This window comes from Thamnophis sirtalis, unplaced genomic scaffold, assembly GCF_051295495.1.
Source record: "Thamnophis sirtalis isolate CommonGarterSnake01/CBP01778 unplaced genomic scaffold, rThaSir2_p1.2 scaffold_11, whole genome shotgun sequence".
In the NCBI taxonomy this organism is placed as follows: Eukaryota; Metazoa; Chordata; class Lepidosauria; order Squamata; family Natricidae; genus Thamnophis; species Thamnophis sirtalis.
The window spans coordinates 19927157-19944989 of record NW_028261391.1 but is presented as its reverse complement, the minus strand read 5'-3'; the positions used below and the strand labels follow the sequence as shown (position 1 = coordinate 19944989).

Sequence of the window (17833 nt, the reverse complement as noted above, 5' to 3'; positions counted from 1 at the left end):
CAAGAAGATGATTAAGGGCCTGGAGACGAAAACATATGAAGAAGGGTTGCAGGAATTGAGTATGTCTAGTTTAATGGGAGGAAAAAGACTAGAGGTGACATGATAGCAGTGTTCCAATATTTGAGAGGCTGCCACAAAGAAGAGGGATTCATCCTATTTTCCAAAGCACCAGAAGACAAGACAAGAAACAATGAATGGAATCTAATCAAGGAGTGAAGCATCTAGAAATAAGACAAAATTTCCTAACAGTGAGAACAATTAATCAGTGGAATGGCTTATCTCCAGAATGTGTAGGTCCTCCATCACCGGAAGCTTTCAAAAAGGGTTTGGACAACCATTTGTCTGAAAGGATATAGGATCTTCTGGTTGAGCAAGGAGTTGGACTAGATGATCTCCAAGGTCCCTTCCAACGGTTATTCTGTTATTCTGTTTCTGTTACCAGTCTTGTGTCTATCTATTCTGTAACTTGATTGTCAATCTGATATCTCTCTCTCCATATATGGATTAGTATATTTTTCATAACCTGAACTCTCTCCTAAATCTCAGTATAAGTAAATACTGTGATTTGTTTTCCCTTCCCTGAAGTCAGAGGCATAGAATCTTTTTTTCCTATTTGTTGACATAAAGCTATTAGCACCTTAGCCACTTCTTGTCCATGACCTTTAAACAATTTAGGAGGTATTTCATTTGCTATTGATGCTTTGCCGTTGTACAACTGGGTTATTGACTATTATCACATTTTTAGTTGAGTCAGTTCATGAGTAAACTGTTTTTCTATAATCATTTCTGTCATTTTATAACCTGTGTTCTAAATTATTTCAGTGTTTGTGTGTATGCATATTCTATCCTCCAATAGCCTCAGATCAGACATTTTTCTGATTGTATTCCCATATTGTTGTTCTTTGAACAAATCTGCTTTCTTCTCTTTTCTTCCTGGATATTGATCATCGTAGCAATAGCAATAGCACAGACTTATATACCACTTCATAGTACTTTTACAGCCCTCTTAAGTGGTTTACAGAGTCAGCATATTGTCTCCAACAATTTGGGTCTTCATTTTACCAACCTCAGAAGGATGGAAGGCTGAGACAACCTTGAGCCTGGTGAGATTCAATTTGTTGACCTGGTGATCAGCAGTACTGCACTCTAACCACTGTGCCACCACAGCCCTTATACCACTTTTCTTGTTACATAGAGCTTTCATGATAGCTTGTTCTGAAAGTCACTTGGATCGTTTCCTTTTTCTATTTCATGATGTCGCCTCTCTTCCCTGCTCCTCAAGTTCTCCTCTGCATAAGCCAGGCATTCCACATCTGTTTCTCATATGATTAGATAAGCTCTTTCTTTTCAGATTCTCAAACAAGGTATTCTTTAAGAAGGAGGACATTTTCTCATTCAGTGCTTCAGCATTTCCAACAACTCCCTCGCATATCTCTTATTTCCTAAGTGAGCAAAAATTGAATTGCTCACTGCAAGGCAAAGAATCCCAAATGCTTTTTCATTAGCTCCCTCTTAAATTCTTTACTCCTCTATCAGTTCTGCTAGTCCACAGAATTTGCAAGATGCTGTTGCTTGCCCTTCAAAAGTATTTTTCTTTAAAGGAACATTGCTCCAATTCAAGAATGTCCTAACTGGCAGTGGAGCAGAGGTGGGTTCCTACCAGTTCTCACCTATTCGGTAGAACTACTGAACTGGTTAGAAGAGGTTCCACCAGCGGACCCTGAAAGCAGGCCACACCTACAGGTTCCAAAAATTTTTGAAACCCACCACTGGTCCTTGGATATGATTATTCTATACTATTATGCTCATATTTATAAAACTCAGTGCCTCTGTGAAAGGTAAGGATGACTACTGCGTTTGTGGTGCAATCAGAATATTGCGTGTGTTGAAGTTTTTTTAACGCAAACCAAAGATGCCTTTTAAAAACAAGTTTACATCATATTCTTATGCATGCCAGTGCTGTGTGTGAGGTAATTTAAGGTGGTTCTGACAAGTGTCATCGGTCACATGGGCAGCAAGCCAGTCCCATCCGGTCACATGGGCGGCAAGCCACTCCCACAAAAGAGGCTACACCCACAGAGTAGGTTTGAACAATTTTTGAAACCCACCACTGCAGTGGAGGAAGTTAGAGGTGGGGAAAATACCTAGACTGAACATCCAAGAAGCAGATATAGAAAGAATAAAGATCCTAGAGAGAAATAGTGGGTGCAAGTATAAAAACAGCATACCAGTTAAAGTATTTAAATTGGTAAGAGATGATGGATAGATGGTTTTCTTTTTTGCTATTGTTCTGATTTACTTTTCTTTTTTTGTCTCTTTCCTTTTTTTTTAGATAGGTGATATGATTAGAAGTTAGGTATGATAGAAGAAAAATGTCTTTAAAGAGTGTCATGATTAAAAATTAGAATAAGAGATAGAAATAAGAGAAAAGGGGAATATTGGTGTATACACTTTTATATAATAAAATAGGAGCAATATCAGAGAAAACATGGAATAATTGAATAATAACAGATTACAACTTAATATAAATATGTATTTTTATGAGAAATATGTAAGTTGGTTGAAAGCAATAACTATGACTAATTTTATTAGTTTTATTTGTATTAGTACGTATTACACCCAGGTGCCACACTGTTCACGCATTGATGTTTGTAGAAAAATAAAATAAAACACTTTTTTCTAAAAAAAGAATTTCCTAACTGTTTGATGTTTAATGTGAGCAGTCTTCTCATTTCTTAGCTCATACTTTTTTTTAGAAAAGAGATTGATATAAATATTAAGCAGAACATCTCTATGTATAATAAAACCAAAACTCCTAAGAGTACCAAATAGATTCTAAAGAAAGAAATTAAGTTTATTAACAAAATTATATGTGCTAACAGAAATCCTGAAAGAAGCTTAGTTTGATTTTGGAACAATCTGCTCCTACTTCATTTGAAAGGCAATAAGAGGTATTCTGCAAATGTGCAACTTGGAAGACTTAATTCCTTTTATTTGTTTGCTTTCTACAACATCATGCTCATAGAAACAGTAATGCTATAAATACAATTTCTGAATATAATATGTTGCTACAATTGAGACAGCTGTAAATTCCTACAGATATATTAACTACTTTCTGCATTCGAGAAAGATCAAATGCGATCAACCTTTGGATCAAAATAACTGAAATAGGCTTCAGGATTTAAGATTCATGAAATTATGCACAAAAACACTCATATATAGAAATCACTATTTTGAAAAAATAACATTTATGGGTATTTGCATGATTATCTTTTTATAGTAAGAATAATAGGTTTTGCTTATTATTTTACTGGTAAATTAACTATGCAATTTTATAATTTATTATATACTTACTCTCTTTTCCATTCTCTCCCTTGATCGATCTATCTGTGAAAATGTGTGTTCCACATTTGTTTTTTCTTTAAGTTTTGCATATCTTTCCTATTGAAAGTTCAATCAATCAATTTTATTTGTCTTTCTCCAGCACAAAGGATAGGATAAACAATACAGATTGAGTCACAAAAGCATGAAATAATTCTACCACTTAAAAGCACCCTATCATGTTAGATATTAACAGTATACATAGATTTTACAAAATGCCTATCAGAGTAAGATCCATAAACTGGACATCTAGTCTGATTCATATATAAAATACATTGAAATAAATAATAAACAAATGTGAATCTTTTATCATGTATTTCAAATGCATCATATTCAGTTTGTAAGTGCCAGTATGAAAAGACAAATCATTGCTATAATTTATTCAGTTATTTCTATTTAAAGTATGATTGGGACAGTTACATGTGCATATTCTTAAAGAATTTGAGCTGATATAGGAAAGATCTGCCCTACATAATTCTCACAAACTTTAGTGGTCACCATCACAATGAAATTCTCACCACATAGATTCTAAAGTTGCTTCATCCACCATTCAAAAACAATTTCTGAAGATCTCATTTTATTTAAATTTCTTGATGATTATCAGTTTGACTAAAGTCAAGGTAAGGTAAAGGTTTTCCTCGCACTTATGTGCTAGTCATTCCTGACTCTAGGGGATGGTGTCCATCTCTGTTTCAAAGCCAAAGAGCCAGCACTGTCCGAAGACATCTCTGTAGTCATGTGGCCGGCATGACTAAATGCCAAGGCTGCTACCTTCCCACCAAAGTGGTACCTATTTTTCTACTTGCATTTTTACACGCTTTCGAACTGCTAGGTTGACAGAAACTGGGACAAGTAGCAGGAGTTCACTCAGTTACACAGCACTAGGGATTCGAACCGCTGAACTGCCGACCTTTCTGATTGACAAACTCAGCGACTTAGCCGCTGAGCCAACATGTTCCTATAAAAGTCAATGTACATTATTTCAAATCAGAACAGAACTGGGTAAAAATGGGGGAACTTTATTTTTTATTTCTTAACATTTTGGGGTGCAGTGAGGTGGGGTGGAGTGTGGTGGGGTGGGATAGAGTGGGATGGGTTGAGAAGGAGGCATTGAGTTCTTAGGTGGTTGATTTCAACTTTGCCCAGTCTCGGGCTTGGACAACACTGAAGGGCATTTCAGATCATACTATTATTAATGTGCCAAATAAGTTTCTCAAAGAAAGAAAACCATTTTTTTTTGTTTCAGAAAGTTTTAATTCATATCAAATATTAAATATTGCTGGTAACCGTATTACTTTTAATAATCAAAATCAATAACCTTATGATTAATTGTTTACACTATTCTAGAACTCTTGTCTGTGTTTACTTAGACATTCCCTCCCCTTATTCCTTTATTCCATGTGGCAGAAATGCACTAATAGACTTTACCAATCATTCTTCCAAAGATCATATTTATATTCTTCTCATTATAGCTTTGGTACAAAGTGTCTCCTTTAAATGTATGTGTGCATACATAATGCCAATTCATATTATAGCCTTATTTCTATTTGCTAATGATTTATGAATGCTTATTTTTATTTATAGAATGCCTGAACTTTTCTTTTGGCAATGCAGGAATAACTCCACAAAAATCACTTTCTCTATGTATTTATTCATTTAATAATTCTTAAATACTCCTAGTTATTGCGCCATTCAAAGTGGTCTCTGAATATCTTATAATATTAAAATTAGTAACATCAACATTCAGTCAATCCACCAGAACACAGCATTAATAGAAAACTATATAAAAGTAATTTCCAAAAGCAAATTAAATAGTTTTACCTTTAATTGCAATTGAAAAATATAGACCAATTTGATTTTAAAGACACAATTAAAGGAAATATTCCAACTTCTCCCTTCAAAATCAGCTAAACCAAATGATATTTAAATTCAGCACTATCACCCACAAAAAGTAAAATGGTTGGAATTACTTAATTGATAAGCCAAGAAAAAAAATGTATGGCATAAAACAGTATCTTAAAGACAAGCCAAATGCATTTTTCAGAAGTGATTCTCAGCTTATCAGGATTTTCTTCCAGATAGGTGTGTAAAGAATTGCATTTTAATTATGTGGAACTAAGTTCCATTGAATTCAAATATGCATGGAGGCATCCTCAGCTGTCTACTGACATAAGGAACAATTCCCTTAATCCTTTTATCAGTTCCCTAATGTTTACCTCCCATATGCAGCCATACATTTTAAAAGTGGTTTGTTTTTTGGATCCAAAATGAAATATTTGACCAAAAAAATTAACTGAGTGGTTCTTTACCAGCTGAGCAAATGATGGGATAACAGATCTCTTCAGGAATAAGCTGTTAAGGCTTAACTGAATCTTCAAATCTTACTCATACAATGTATTTAATGAAAAATAATACAAGAAAAGAGCTCTGGTTCCAATATTGACTTTTATTGAAATTACAATAATATAATCCAATAGCAGTCATTTACAAGACCTTATGAACAGCAAATATTCCAAGTTATACCCAGTGCAAAGACTGGCAATTCTAATGCACAATTAACAGTTATGGAACATAAATTGGTTTTCCATCCAGAAAACCCTTTTTTTTTCTATTCAGAAATTACCTATTATTAGAGTCTTCAGTGAGAAAATCATTTAAAACTCACAAGGATTTCCACACATTTTAAAGTGCTGAACTGAAATTACAATGAACCGCTTATGCAATTATTAAAGTTGACACTGAGGTGAAGTTTATCAAAATTTTCTTAGCACTGGGTTGAACAAGTTACACTATGGGTGAATCCTGAATGAAGTCTGGACTTCTGCTCTTTGATTATTGAAACATGTAAAGTCAAATCTACTCAGTAATTGAGTCAATCTATGGTGATCACTGTTTTCCAGAATAGTTGTATTCTGAAAGCATAAAAAGTTGAACTCTTAATCATCTTTAAGAATGATAAAACTTGTGATAAATACAGATGTCTAAAGTGTTTCTCTGTGTTGTATAAGAGATCTTAGTTCCATCGAAGTGCATAAGCTTGGCCCAGGAAAAGGTGAAGATCTGTAATATGCAATACCTTTGGAAACAAAACAGTGTAGATGATAAACTTAGTTTAATGTTCCTGTATATAAATAGAAAATCATTTACATGAAGTGCAATTGATTTCTCATATAAAAGATGTACAAGTCTATATAGTGCAGTAGAAAAGAATGGAATTTGGGAAAGGTAATATTTCTTCTCCACTCAGAACTAATCACTTTGTTTCTCACTATGATTAACTTTCCTTTGATTGACTATGCCACACATACATCCTGTTCTCATTAGGTCTGGCAGTTCTGAGCCATAATATAGAGATAAAAGGATGGCTTTGTTACTCCACATAGCTTCATCTTCATCAGTTCAGGCCAAAATCTGAAGACTACAATACATCACAACACTACTGAATTGTGTCCACCTAAGTAGTTATGGCTGGCACAGCTGGCTTTATAACAGGGTTAACTGAGTTCATGGAAAATTCATCTATTGATATTTATTAGTGATCAGGTTGTTTTGAGGGTCACAGATATCATATTACTTAATGCAAGTAACAGAAAACCAGAAAATGGAGAAGCCATTATATATTGCTTGGTGATTTTCACAGGCAGCCACATAGTCGCTGTGCAGTGGTGGGTTCCGGTTGGAACCGCCCCGGCGTTACCTACATGGACACACACAGTGCGCACATGCGTCGTACTTGCCTGCAATGCTTCCGCAATCCTCCACGACGCTCCAGCTGCTCAGCCGTATGTGCCCTGTGCGGAAGCGCCAGAGGCTTAAAGCACAGGTAAGGAGCTCGGGCAGAGTGGGCCCTCCAGAGCACCATACCGGAACGGTATCTGGTGCTCCGGGCAGGCTCTGGTACACCGTACTGGGGCGTATCACTTTCAACCCACCACTGTTGCTGTGGCAAACTGGATTCTGAATATCAAAAAGTGTTGGTCTAATAGAACAGTGATTCTCCTATGCTTTTCTTAATGCTAAAATTATTGTTTCCTTACCTGTTTTGTAGAGTTATATATCACTTTGTGAGGAGATGGAATGACTGCATCATTCTGAAGTACAACCACACTTTGAGAGGAGTTGAATTGGGCCCCTAAGACTTTTACTTCACCAAACTTTAAGTTATTTGGGTCAAAATATCCTTGATGGGCAATCCTGATATCCAAGACATTCTGAAAAGACATTTTCCCAATATATTTATTTGTAAAATTATTTCATAATTTGCCATCATCTATATTTGATTCTACAGTGTAATCTATTATTGGGACAATAGGATGAGAATGGAAACAGCAGCAATAGGAATATTGGCAAAACATTGTGACACTCATGGTTTAACAGTGCTGGCTTCAGATAATCTGTAAATAAAAGCTCAATGTCTTGAGTCATTGACCAAAATTTACAGATTATTACTGATCATTGTAAACCTAAATGTAGCTTTGTCTACTTATTATTGTACTTGGCTTAACATGCCCCACTTTCACAATGGGCAACCATGTTATTCTGCATCTCTTCTTGTTGCCCTTGAAAAAGCATCTTTGGGACAACCATGACACGGATGTCTGTGAATTTTCCTATGTAAAATTCACATGTAGATAAAGTAGGGGAAATGTCATAATTCATACCAATTAGTTGGTATAGGATAGAGTTTTTTCCCTTCTTCTTTCATTTTGCTGCTATTATCAAACAATACTGAAATGTTTTGATATGGAATACAAAATATTTAATAATCAAAATACTTATAATATATACAAATAAAATATGTAATTTTCCTTAATGTAGCTATTATATAGTTAGTGGCTTGTTTCTTATTATGGGTAGGGTTTTTTATTCTTTCATGGTTTCTATTACCATATTTTTTGGAGTATAAGACGCACCGGAGTATAAGATACACCAAGGGTTTGAAGAGCCAAATTTTTTAAAAATTAGGTAGGTAGATAGAGAGAGGGAGGGAGGGAGAGAGAGAGAGAGAGAAAGAGAGAGAGAAATACAGTAGGTAGGTAGGGAGAGGAGAGTAGTTAGGTAGATAAAGGGATAGAAAGAGACAGAGAGAGAGAGAGTAGGTTGGTAGGTAGGTAGAGGGATTTAGAGAGAGAAATAGAGAGAGACAGAAATACAGTAGATAGGTAGGGGGAGAGAGAGAGTAAGTTGGTAGGTAGATGTTTCCAGGTGTATTTATCCATGTGCCGGAGAAGGAAATCACTGACAATCGGCAGCACCTAAGACTTTGTTTCTACTGGCATAGCACATTATCAATCTAATTCTCATCAGTCAGTTAAAGAGCTTTCTGAAAGGAAGAAAAAAAGTTTTGCACTCTGCAAACCTCCCCAAAACAGCTCGTTTTTTGCGAAAATGGGCCTTTTTTTTTAAAAAAAAAGGCATGAATAGCCTTCGGGGGGGGGTTGCAGAGTGCTCCTGGGGGGTTGAGGGAAATGAGCAAAAACTGGCCCATTTTTCACGAAAACAGGCTCATTTTTTGTCAAAAAATTGCTTGCAGGGACTTATGGAGGGTTATAGAGTGCTCCTGGGGGCTGGGAGGGCAAAATTGAGCAAAAACGGCTAGTTTCTTTGCTCTTTTCTGCCCTTCCCAGCCCCCAGGAGTTCTCTGAAAGCTTCCATAAGGCTATCCACGGTCATTTTGGTGAAGGGACAGAGTTTCAGGAGGCAAAAAATGCTGTGTTCAGTGTATAAGATGCACCCAGATTTTCAACCTAGCTTATGAAGGCCATATCACCAAAAGAATTGGCACTGTGATTACACATTATTGTGTACATAATAATTGCAGTAGGTGGATAAAAATGCCCGAATATAAATATAAAATATAAATGTAATAAATAAGTGAATAAAAATACCAAATCCAATCTAAATAATAATCATCATGCATCACTTTTTAGTTTACTGCCATTGTAACCATGAACAGTCACTAAATGAATGGTTGAAATTTGAGGATATTTATTATCCAAACTCACATCATTTTGAACCTTGATTGAACCTGTAAGTAAACACAGCCCATTCTCAAATATATCTCCCACACCCAATCTTCAAGAGGACATAAGATAATTTTGCAGGTACACCACATTGCAGAACTATGCCATGAGTCTAAATTTAACTTGAAAGCCTCAAACGGATCTTCCAGTTATATCAGATTGGAAAATCTAAATTTAGCCTGAAAGCTCTACAGTAGCAAAATGAAGCCTTCTTCAACTGTAGTTTGAAAGAAAAGAACCCATTAGATGCATATGCTTTGAAACAGGAAAGGGACAAAATAGTGATTAGGAAGGCTTTAAACACTGGAAAGTTGATAAAGAGACATTTGGAGTAATTCAAATTTTTGTAATATTTCAAGACTTCTTTGGAGAACACCGGAAAGCAAAGATCTTTCTCACTATTACGAGCAGTCATTCACTTATCTCTGAATTATAATAGACATGATTGAAAAGTATTCCTTTCTAAATTTAATGTTCTGTGTCAACAAATGGATTGAATTAAATGGAAAAAAAATAGCATTCTCAGAAAACATCTTGAAATAAGAATTTCATTATTCTGTCTACCCTAATAGCACTACCCCAAGGGTATATATATATATAATGACATAATTATATTTACCATCCAAAACAAACAAAAAATTATTTTGCCATGCGAATAGCTATTACACAAATTTGAAACCGATTGATTTTTATGGAATACAAGTCCTGCAGGTTAAAAAAGAGGATTCCAGAAAGCAGGTAAGATTTGAATCAGCAAGTATTTTCCATTTGTTTAAGAGAATTGGTTTGCTTAAGAGAATTTATATGGCTACCCACTCACTCTCAATGACTCTGGGTGGCTTACAAAAATAAAAACTCAATGCACAAAAAGTAAAAAAAAACCAATAATCTCCTAACCCTCCCCCCTCCCTGGTGACAAGGAATAAATTCATATTTAAAGGTACTCAGTTAATTGCTTGTTTCACTTCTAGTTTTCTTATTCAACTAACTCTGGTTACACAGATGCTACTATTTGGTATATTACACCTGCATTTTGTTAAACACTTATGAGTCCCTTCCTGAAGTTCATTCCTTCTAATGGTGGGACAGGAAGAATGGGGTTTACAAATGATTTGTATGGTTATGGAATGAAATCTAAAAAGGACTACATTTTGTAGGGCTTGAAGATCTATGAGAATGAGACAGCAGCAAGGATGAAAGTAATCTGAGAGAAAAAAATTGCAACATTTTCTCTCCCTCTCTCCCACCCTCAATTTATCCCTTCCTCTCCCTCTTTCTCTGTTTCTCTCCCCCTCCTTCCCTCCCCTCCCTTTCTTTATCCTTCCTTCCCTCTCCCTTTCTCTCTCTCCCTCTCTCTTTCCCTCTTCCCTCCCCCTCTCTCCCTCCCTCCCTTCTCTCTCCAAACACATTTTGCTTAATCTTCCCCTCTTTCTGTCTTTTGGTCTCTGTATTATACACAGACATGTACAAATGTTATTGGCAAGTAATTGATTCAAAAAGCCATTTTAGTGACATTTGTTTGCATCTGGTGGGCTGACATAGAAGCATAATTGATTTCTATGCACAGGTAATCCTTGATCACAATTGAACTCAAAATTTCTGTTGCTAACTAAGCATTTGATGAGTGATTTTTGCCCCATTTTACAACCTTTCTTGACACAGTAGTTAAGCGAATAACTGCAATTGTTAAGTTAGTAATATGGTTAAGTGAATCTGCCTCCCTCGTTGACTTTGCTTGTTAGAAAGTCTCAAAAGGTGATTGCATGACCCCAAGACACTGCAACCATCATAATTATGAAACAGTTGCCAAGCATCCAAGTTTGATCACGTGACCATGAGGAAACTGTAATGGTTGTAAGCGTGAAAAACAGTCATAAGCCACTTTTTTTTCTGTGCCATTGTACCTTCAAATGGTCACTAAAGGAACTGTTGTAAGTTGAGGACTACCTGTATTGGTTCATTCAATCAGGAAATAATGCTTAGAAAATGTACATACCTGACTGACATTAAATGTGTGTAAGAGGTAAAGTCCTTTCTCATATGCATCTGTAATAAAAGAATTGTAATATATGATTATTGTATTATCCATTTTTTCTGACATGCTGTTTCCCACCATTTCATTCATTTATTCATTCAATATTTCAACTGCTCAGTAGCCACACTGTTTGAGGAATTTACAACAAAACACACTAAAAAAATAAAGTATACAATAAAAAATATAAAATTAAATTAAATATTAAAAAATTAAAATAAAAAAATGCATTCCTTAACCTTGAGATAGTTTCATTGCCATCTGACAAAGCTTTGCAAGCACAACATAAGACAAATCTGTCCTTTAGAAAAATGCATGCATATCAAATAATATCCAACGGCAGTCCTAGTACTGGTTGTGTCTAACTAATAGGCTGCTAACACAGTCAAGTAAAGGCAGTTTTTGAAAGTGGTGTCAGGGGTGTCAAACTCAAATAGCAGTTATAGCAGTTAGACTTATATACCGCTTCATAGGGCTTTCAGCCCTCTCTACGCGGTTTACAGAGTCAGCATATTGCCCCCAACAACAATCTGGGTCCTCATTTTACCCACCTCGGAAGGATGGAAGGCTGAGTCAACCCTGAGCTGGTGAGATTTGAACAGCCGAACTGCAGAACTGCAGTCAGCTGAAGTAGCCTGCAGTGCTGCATTTAACCACTGTGCCACCTTGGCTCAAAGCCCGGACACTGGATCCCGAGTGCCATTTTAAGTGACAGAGAGCTAACTTAACAAACTAAAAACAAAACTAAGGGGCAAATGTTTCCTCTTTTGCATTTGAGCATGCAAGAAAGGACAGGAAAGGAGAAAGGGAAAGAGAAAGAAAAAGAAGGGAAGATGAGAAGAGAGCAACAAAGGAAAAATAAGGAAAGAGGGGAAAGAAGAAAAAAGGAGAAGGAATAGAGAAGGAAAAAGAAGGGAAAGAAGGAAGGAATAGAATAGAATAGAATAGAATAGAATAGAATGATTTATTGTCACTTTAAATGTACCTTAATCAGCATACATTAAAATGAAATATTGTTGCATTTTCAAAATATAACCTTTATGCATATACCCACATACGCACATATATATGACACAGAGAAACAACAGTCTAGTTTGAATGCATACATATATGTGGTGGTGGGGGGGAATCTTGCAAGTTTACCAGAAGGATGGTACAAAGAACGAAGCTATTACATAATCTAGTTCTCCTGCTTTAGATACTTTGAAACCTCCTTCCAAAGAGAAGCAACAGAATCAGACCATTAAGTGGGTGTGTGGGCTTTCTAACAATGCTTTGAGTTCTAAGTATGTATCATTTATAAGTAATATCCTGAAAAATGGGAAGTGAGCTTCCTATAACCTTCTCAGCTGTTCTTACCACTCTCTGTACGGACTTTCTATCTGAGGCACTGCTGCCACCAAACCAAACAGTGATACAGTTTGTTAAAATGCTCTCAATTGTGCCTCTGTAAAAAGTGGTCAGAACAGAAAGAGAAAGATGTGCTCTCCTCATCCGATGCAGAAATGCAAACGCTGGTTTGCACACCACAAAATATAACATATGAAGAGACCAAGTCAGATAGTTAGTTATCTGCAGATTGCTAGTTATCTGCATTAAGTATCCAGATACTTAATACTATTGACCATCTGCACAATGGCAGCCTTCATACAAAGTGGAGTATTGCTGGCTCTTTTTAAATCAACAACTATCTCCTTTGTTAACATTCAATCTATTCTTTACAAAGTCCAATGAGATGAGACCACCAACAATGCCTGAAACAATGTTAAAATGGATATAGAAAACAGATTTACTAAGAAACCCAGGAACTCAGTAAGAAAATCCATGGGAAATGTTATGTGCAGTGTTATCCAGGTATCTAAATGCACATGTAGGCAGAATAATTTCCTAACAACAAACAAGTAACCAAATAAATAGTGAGCAAAAGCATGAATTTGTAATGGAAATACTTATACATGTTTATGTTAGTATAGTTAGGCAACAGAATTCATTACTAAAATTGGAGGAAAATTAAATTTTTGTTGGAACAATTTCCATGTATTTGCTTTCCATGTATTTGCTGCTACAAGAAAGCTAAAAGAAAAAGATAAACCTGCAACAGATTAATACAACTGTTTGTTTAACGGCCAAAAATTTAGGCCCTACATTCTGGAATTGTCTTCTAGAGTTCTTGAAAGCCATGCAAAAATGATGCTTTAAATCACAAAATATTTACTTGTCCTAGGATTAATGACATTTTTTTTTTCAAGTTATGTACTTTTTTCAATAATGTGCATTATACAGTTAAACACCCTAACAGTGTTATAATTCAATATTATCTTCAATGTGTCTTTGCATTCTATGGGGAGTGATATATATTGGAAGCCAATTAAATTTATTGATTACTCTATCAAGGTTATACTTACCAATTGTTGTTCCATCATCCCAATAAAGAAGTCCTTGAGCAGCCCCATTGTCATCCAAAGCAACTGTAAGTCCCATTGAATTTTTTCGACTAAAAAGAAAAAAGAAAAGAAGAGAAAGGGCATTAAAATAAAAAAGAAAGATGATTTAGTTCCATCATTGTTCTAAATTGAGCTAGAGTATGCTGGTTTCATAAAAATCTGTTGTCTAGTCACACAGAGAAGAGATAATTATCTATCTATCATCTATCTATCTATCTATCTATCTATCTATCATCTATCATCTATCATCTATCATCTATCATCTATCATCTATCATCTATCATCTATCATCTATCATCTATCATCTATCATCTATCATCTATCATCTATCATCTATCATCTATCATCTATCATCTATCATCTATTTTTATAACTGCCTATCGCAACCCTATGATTCTGGGCAGTGAACAATTATAACATAATTACATATTTTATAATATTTACTTTTTATATTTTTAAATGTTTTGTTTTTATGCAAAACCAAAAAAGCAACTTCTCAAAACAAAATTCATGAATAAGTTACCAATATTGTGACATGTTGCTTGTACCTGATGTAGGTGTTTAAACCAGGTAGCTGCCATGGGATAATATAGCCACCTCTGAAATGAAGGTTGATGTGATCAAGAGGAGTTGGCAATCTTCTCTGCTGTTGCCTTGTGTTGATGTCTTCATCCTATTTGTAAAAAAGACAATATTTTCCATGTTGTTCTCCCCATCTCCCCCAAAGTCACACTGTCTTCCACATTATTTGGATAATCAAAGTTTCTTTGGCTGCTTTCACTAACATTTGATTCAAATTCTCATAAGTATTTAGCTCAGTGAAATTTGGACCATAAAAAGGCTGAGTGCCAAAGAATTGAGGCCTTTGAACTATGGAGCTGGAGAAGACTCCTGCAAGTCCCTTGGACTGCAAGGCAATCAAACCAACCAGTCCTAGAGGAGATCAACCCTGACTGCTCTTCAGAAGGCCACATCCTGAAGATGAAACTCAAATGCTTTGGCCACCTAATGAGAAGGAAGGATTCACTGGAGAAGAGCCTAATGCTGGGAAAGATTGAGGGCAAAAGAAGAAGGGGACGACAGAGAATGTGGTGGCTGGATGGAGTCACTGAAGCAGTAGGCATGAGCTTAAATTGATTCCAGAGGATGGTAGAGGACAGGAAGGCCTGGAGGAACATTGTCCATGGGGTCGCAATGGGTGAGACATGACTTCGCAATTAGGAACAACAGTTAGCTATGTGACCCTCATTTTTTTCCATCAAAGTCTTATTCTTGAATTCGACTGAAATTTGAGGCTAGAATAAAGCATGGAAACTTAACTACTAAAGAAGTTTGTCCTAAAATTTAGAGGAATAAGACAGGTAAAAGGAAGAAAAAGAGATATATTACTTACTTTGTAATAATCATACCAGCGGGCATCTGGAAAGTAAGCTTCCACTTCTGTAGCATTCTACATTTAAATATATGTATTAACATTAATTAAAATATGAATGGTTCTTTTTGAAGAAAAATATGTTTATATGTATTTACTTTTTTGTTTTTCTCTCTCAACTTACTTCATGTAGCGCCGGACTAATGAGCAATGCAGGTCCCCAAAGAAACTGCTCATGTATGCTCCATGTTGCTTTATCATCTGTAAATCTAAAAGTAGTATAATGAATCATTATGTAGAGCAGGGTTGGGCTGGTTTCAAGTTTTGGCTCTGCTTTTTATCTACAAAAATCTTAATCATCTCCTCCTCCTCCTCCTCCTCCTCCTCCTCCTCCTCCTCCTCCTCCTCCTCCTCCTCCTCCTCCTCCTCCTCCTCCTCCTCCTCCATTAAAACTTAACCAGAAGAAGTTATCCAAAACTATCAGTATATTCTGATTAAACATCTGATCTAGAGAGATAAGAGCATTATGCTTCTTTAAAAATCAAATACCTGGTGGTGTGCCAAAAATACAATTATATAGTATACTTGGTTTGAAAAGGACTGTTCTAAATGTTGGGAAATGTAGCTGCTCTTGAAATTCAATTTCCAACCTTTTGAGATTTTTTTTTAAGAAGGAAGGACATGTTTCCCTTTTTTAAAAGGACATATTCAGTTGTTATTTTATTGCAAGCAAAAACTAAGCTTTGAAAGCTCACATACCATTAATTAATTAAAAGTCACCTATTGATAGCTCTTCAATGAGAGAGAATTTTCCTATTGAGTAACACACAATAATAATTCATTGTATCATATCAATCAGTGTATGAATGAAAATAATATTCAAACTTTGGGCTTCTTTTTATTTCTTTTAAATATAATAATTAATATAAATTATAAGAACTTACATTCACTGAATAGTATATGTTTAGATATTTAATTGTGTTTAATTGTATTTTGTTTCTATTATGACATAACATAGAAACTGTATAATAATTTTTTCCCCAGAAAAATGCAGTTCAAAGAAGGAGCTCATTTCAGCTCCTTCTGTTGAAGAAAAAATAAATAACTTTAGTCAGATAGTTTTATAAATGGCAATTCTCTGTGCAGTCATAGGAAGAATTTGACACCGAGTATTCCTATAATTGGTGAAATAATTAATCAGTAAGTAAGTAGCACACACACTTACTTACTTACTGATTAGTTATTCCAGCAATCCTTCCCATGAATATATATATATATATATATATATATATATATATATATATATATATATATATATATATATATATATATATATATATATATATATACCGACTAGCCGACTAATCTGCATACATCAACTCCATCAACTAATCAAGATGTAACAACACAGCCAACCAACCCGCTTACAACAACAAAGCCAGCACTCCACACACACAGAAGCATGAAGCCAAAGGTACCAACCTGAAGATGGTGTGTGGAAACGTCAGCAAGATACGCTCAATCTTACACAGGAAAAGACCTGAATATGCCAAGACCTACATACCTGTACCTGTGAAAATCTACAGAAATACACACACACACACACACACACACACACACACACACACAAACCCCTTCAGTTTTTATAAATTAAAAAAGAAGGATTTTCTACAGAACATCTACCTGAAATGAGTTTTGAACAATATTCAATACTTACTCATGAAGTAAAGGGCGCACAACAGTGTTACCATGGGCATGGGCCTCATACATTAGTGTGTACAGATATGGAAGCAAAGTATATCTGGTATTGAGCACGTTCCTGGATATGTCTTCAAATTTCTTATCAAAAGCTACAGGATCTTGCCTCTAAAATTTCAAAGAAATATAATAGTTGATTTTCAGAAATTGTCACTGCTGCTATATCCACATTTCTTTGCTATTTTTACATGCATAGAAAGCATTAGGGGAAAAATTAAAATAATATACTTGTATTTTCTAGATGGATGTCAGTCCCATTTTGGAATACCAGACCAAAAGATCAATGCCACAAGAAAGTAAAAACTATTTTGATTTAGATTTGGTATAATATAATCTTGCGTATCTGATTGTACCATATTTTCTCTGCTTTTGTAGATGCCTGTGAACTAGGGAGATGTCTGTCTGAGCCACTTATTGATTATTGTGGACTTAAAATATGTTTCTATTTTCTTTAAAAACTGAACCATTTCTTTTTGTTCTTTCAAACCAATGGAATGGATTATGTAAAAGTGCTCAAGACAGTTTCTGTTTGCCAATCTTCAAGGTAATTTTCCAAAATACCAAATTTGGAATAGGGGAGAATCCAGAAAAATAAATGTTGACTTTGAGTATGTATCATATTTGGTTAAGGGATTAAAAACGAAAAAACACCTGAGATCAAACCCCCATCTTTAAGGAATAGAAAGAGGGGCAGTAATAAGTAATGGCAATTGTCCCACTCTCCTCTCCTCCACCATCTCTCCTAGCCATGTGACCAAGAGTGTAGTTTATGCAGCCTATGTTGTGTTTTCTGGACATGCAGACCGACACAAATACATAGGCT

General features: G+C 35.4%; 1 protein-coding gene across 1 annotated transcript in view; it reads right to left on the bottom strand.

Moving 5' to 3' along the window:
* Positions 1 to 5807: 5807 nt before the first annotated feature.
* The window catches only part of SI (sucrase-isomaltase), a 104834-nt gene continuing 92808 nt past the window's right edge, over positions 5808 to 17833 (bottom strand). The window contains exons 41-48 of the mRNA XM_087725303.1: positions 16970 to 17118; positions 15437 to 15521; positions 15274 to 15330; positions 14429 to 14553; positions 13842 to 13930; positions 11401 to 11450; positions 7419 to 7592; positions 5808 to 6457 (exon numbers count right to left, since the gene is read on the bottom strand). Coding sequence (XP_087581429.1) covers positions 6395 to 6457; positions 7419 to 7592; positions 11401 to 11450; positions 13842 to 13930; positions 14429 to 14553; positions 15274 to 15330; positions 15437 to 15521; positions 16970 to 17118 — 792 coding nt within the window. The 3' untranslated portion in view covers positions 5808 to 6394. The remainder of the gene's footprint in view (positions 6458 to 7418; positions 7593 to 11400; positions 11451 to 13841; positions 13931 to 14428; positions 14554 to 15273; positions 15331 to 15436; positions 15522 to 16969; positions 17119 to 17833) is intronic.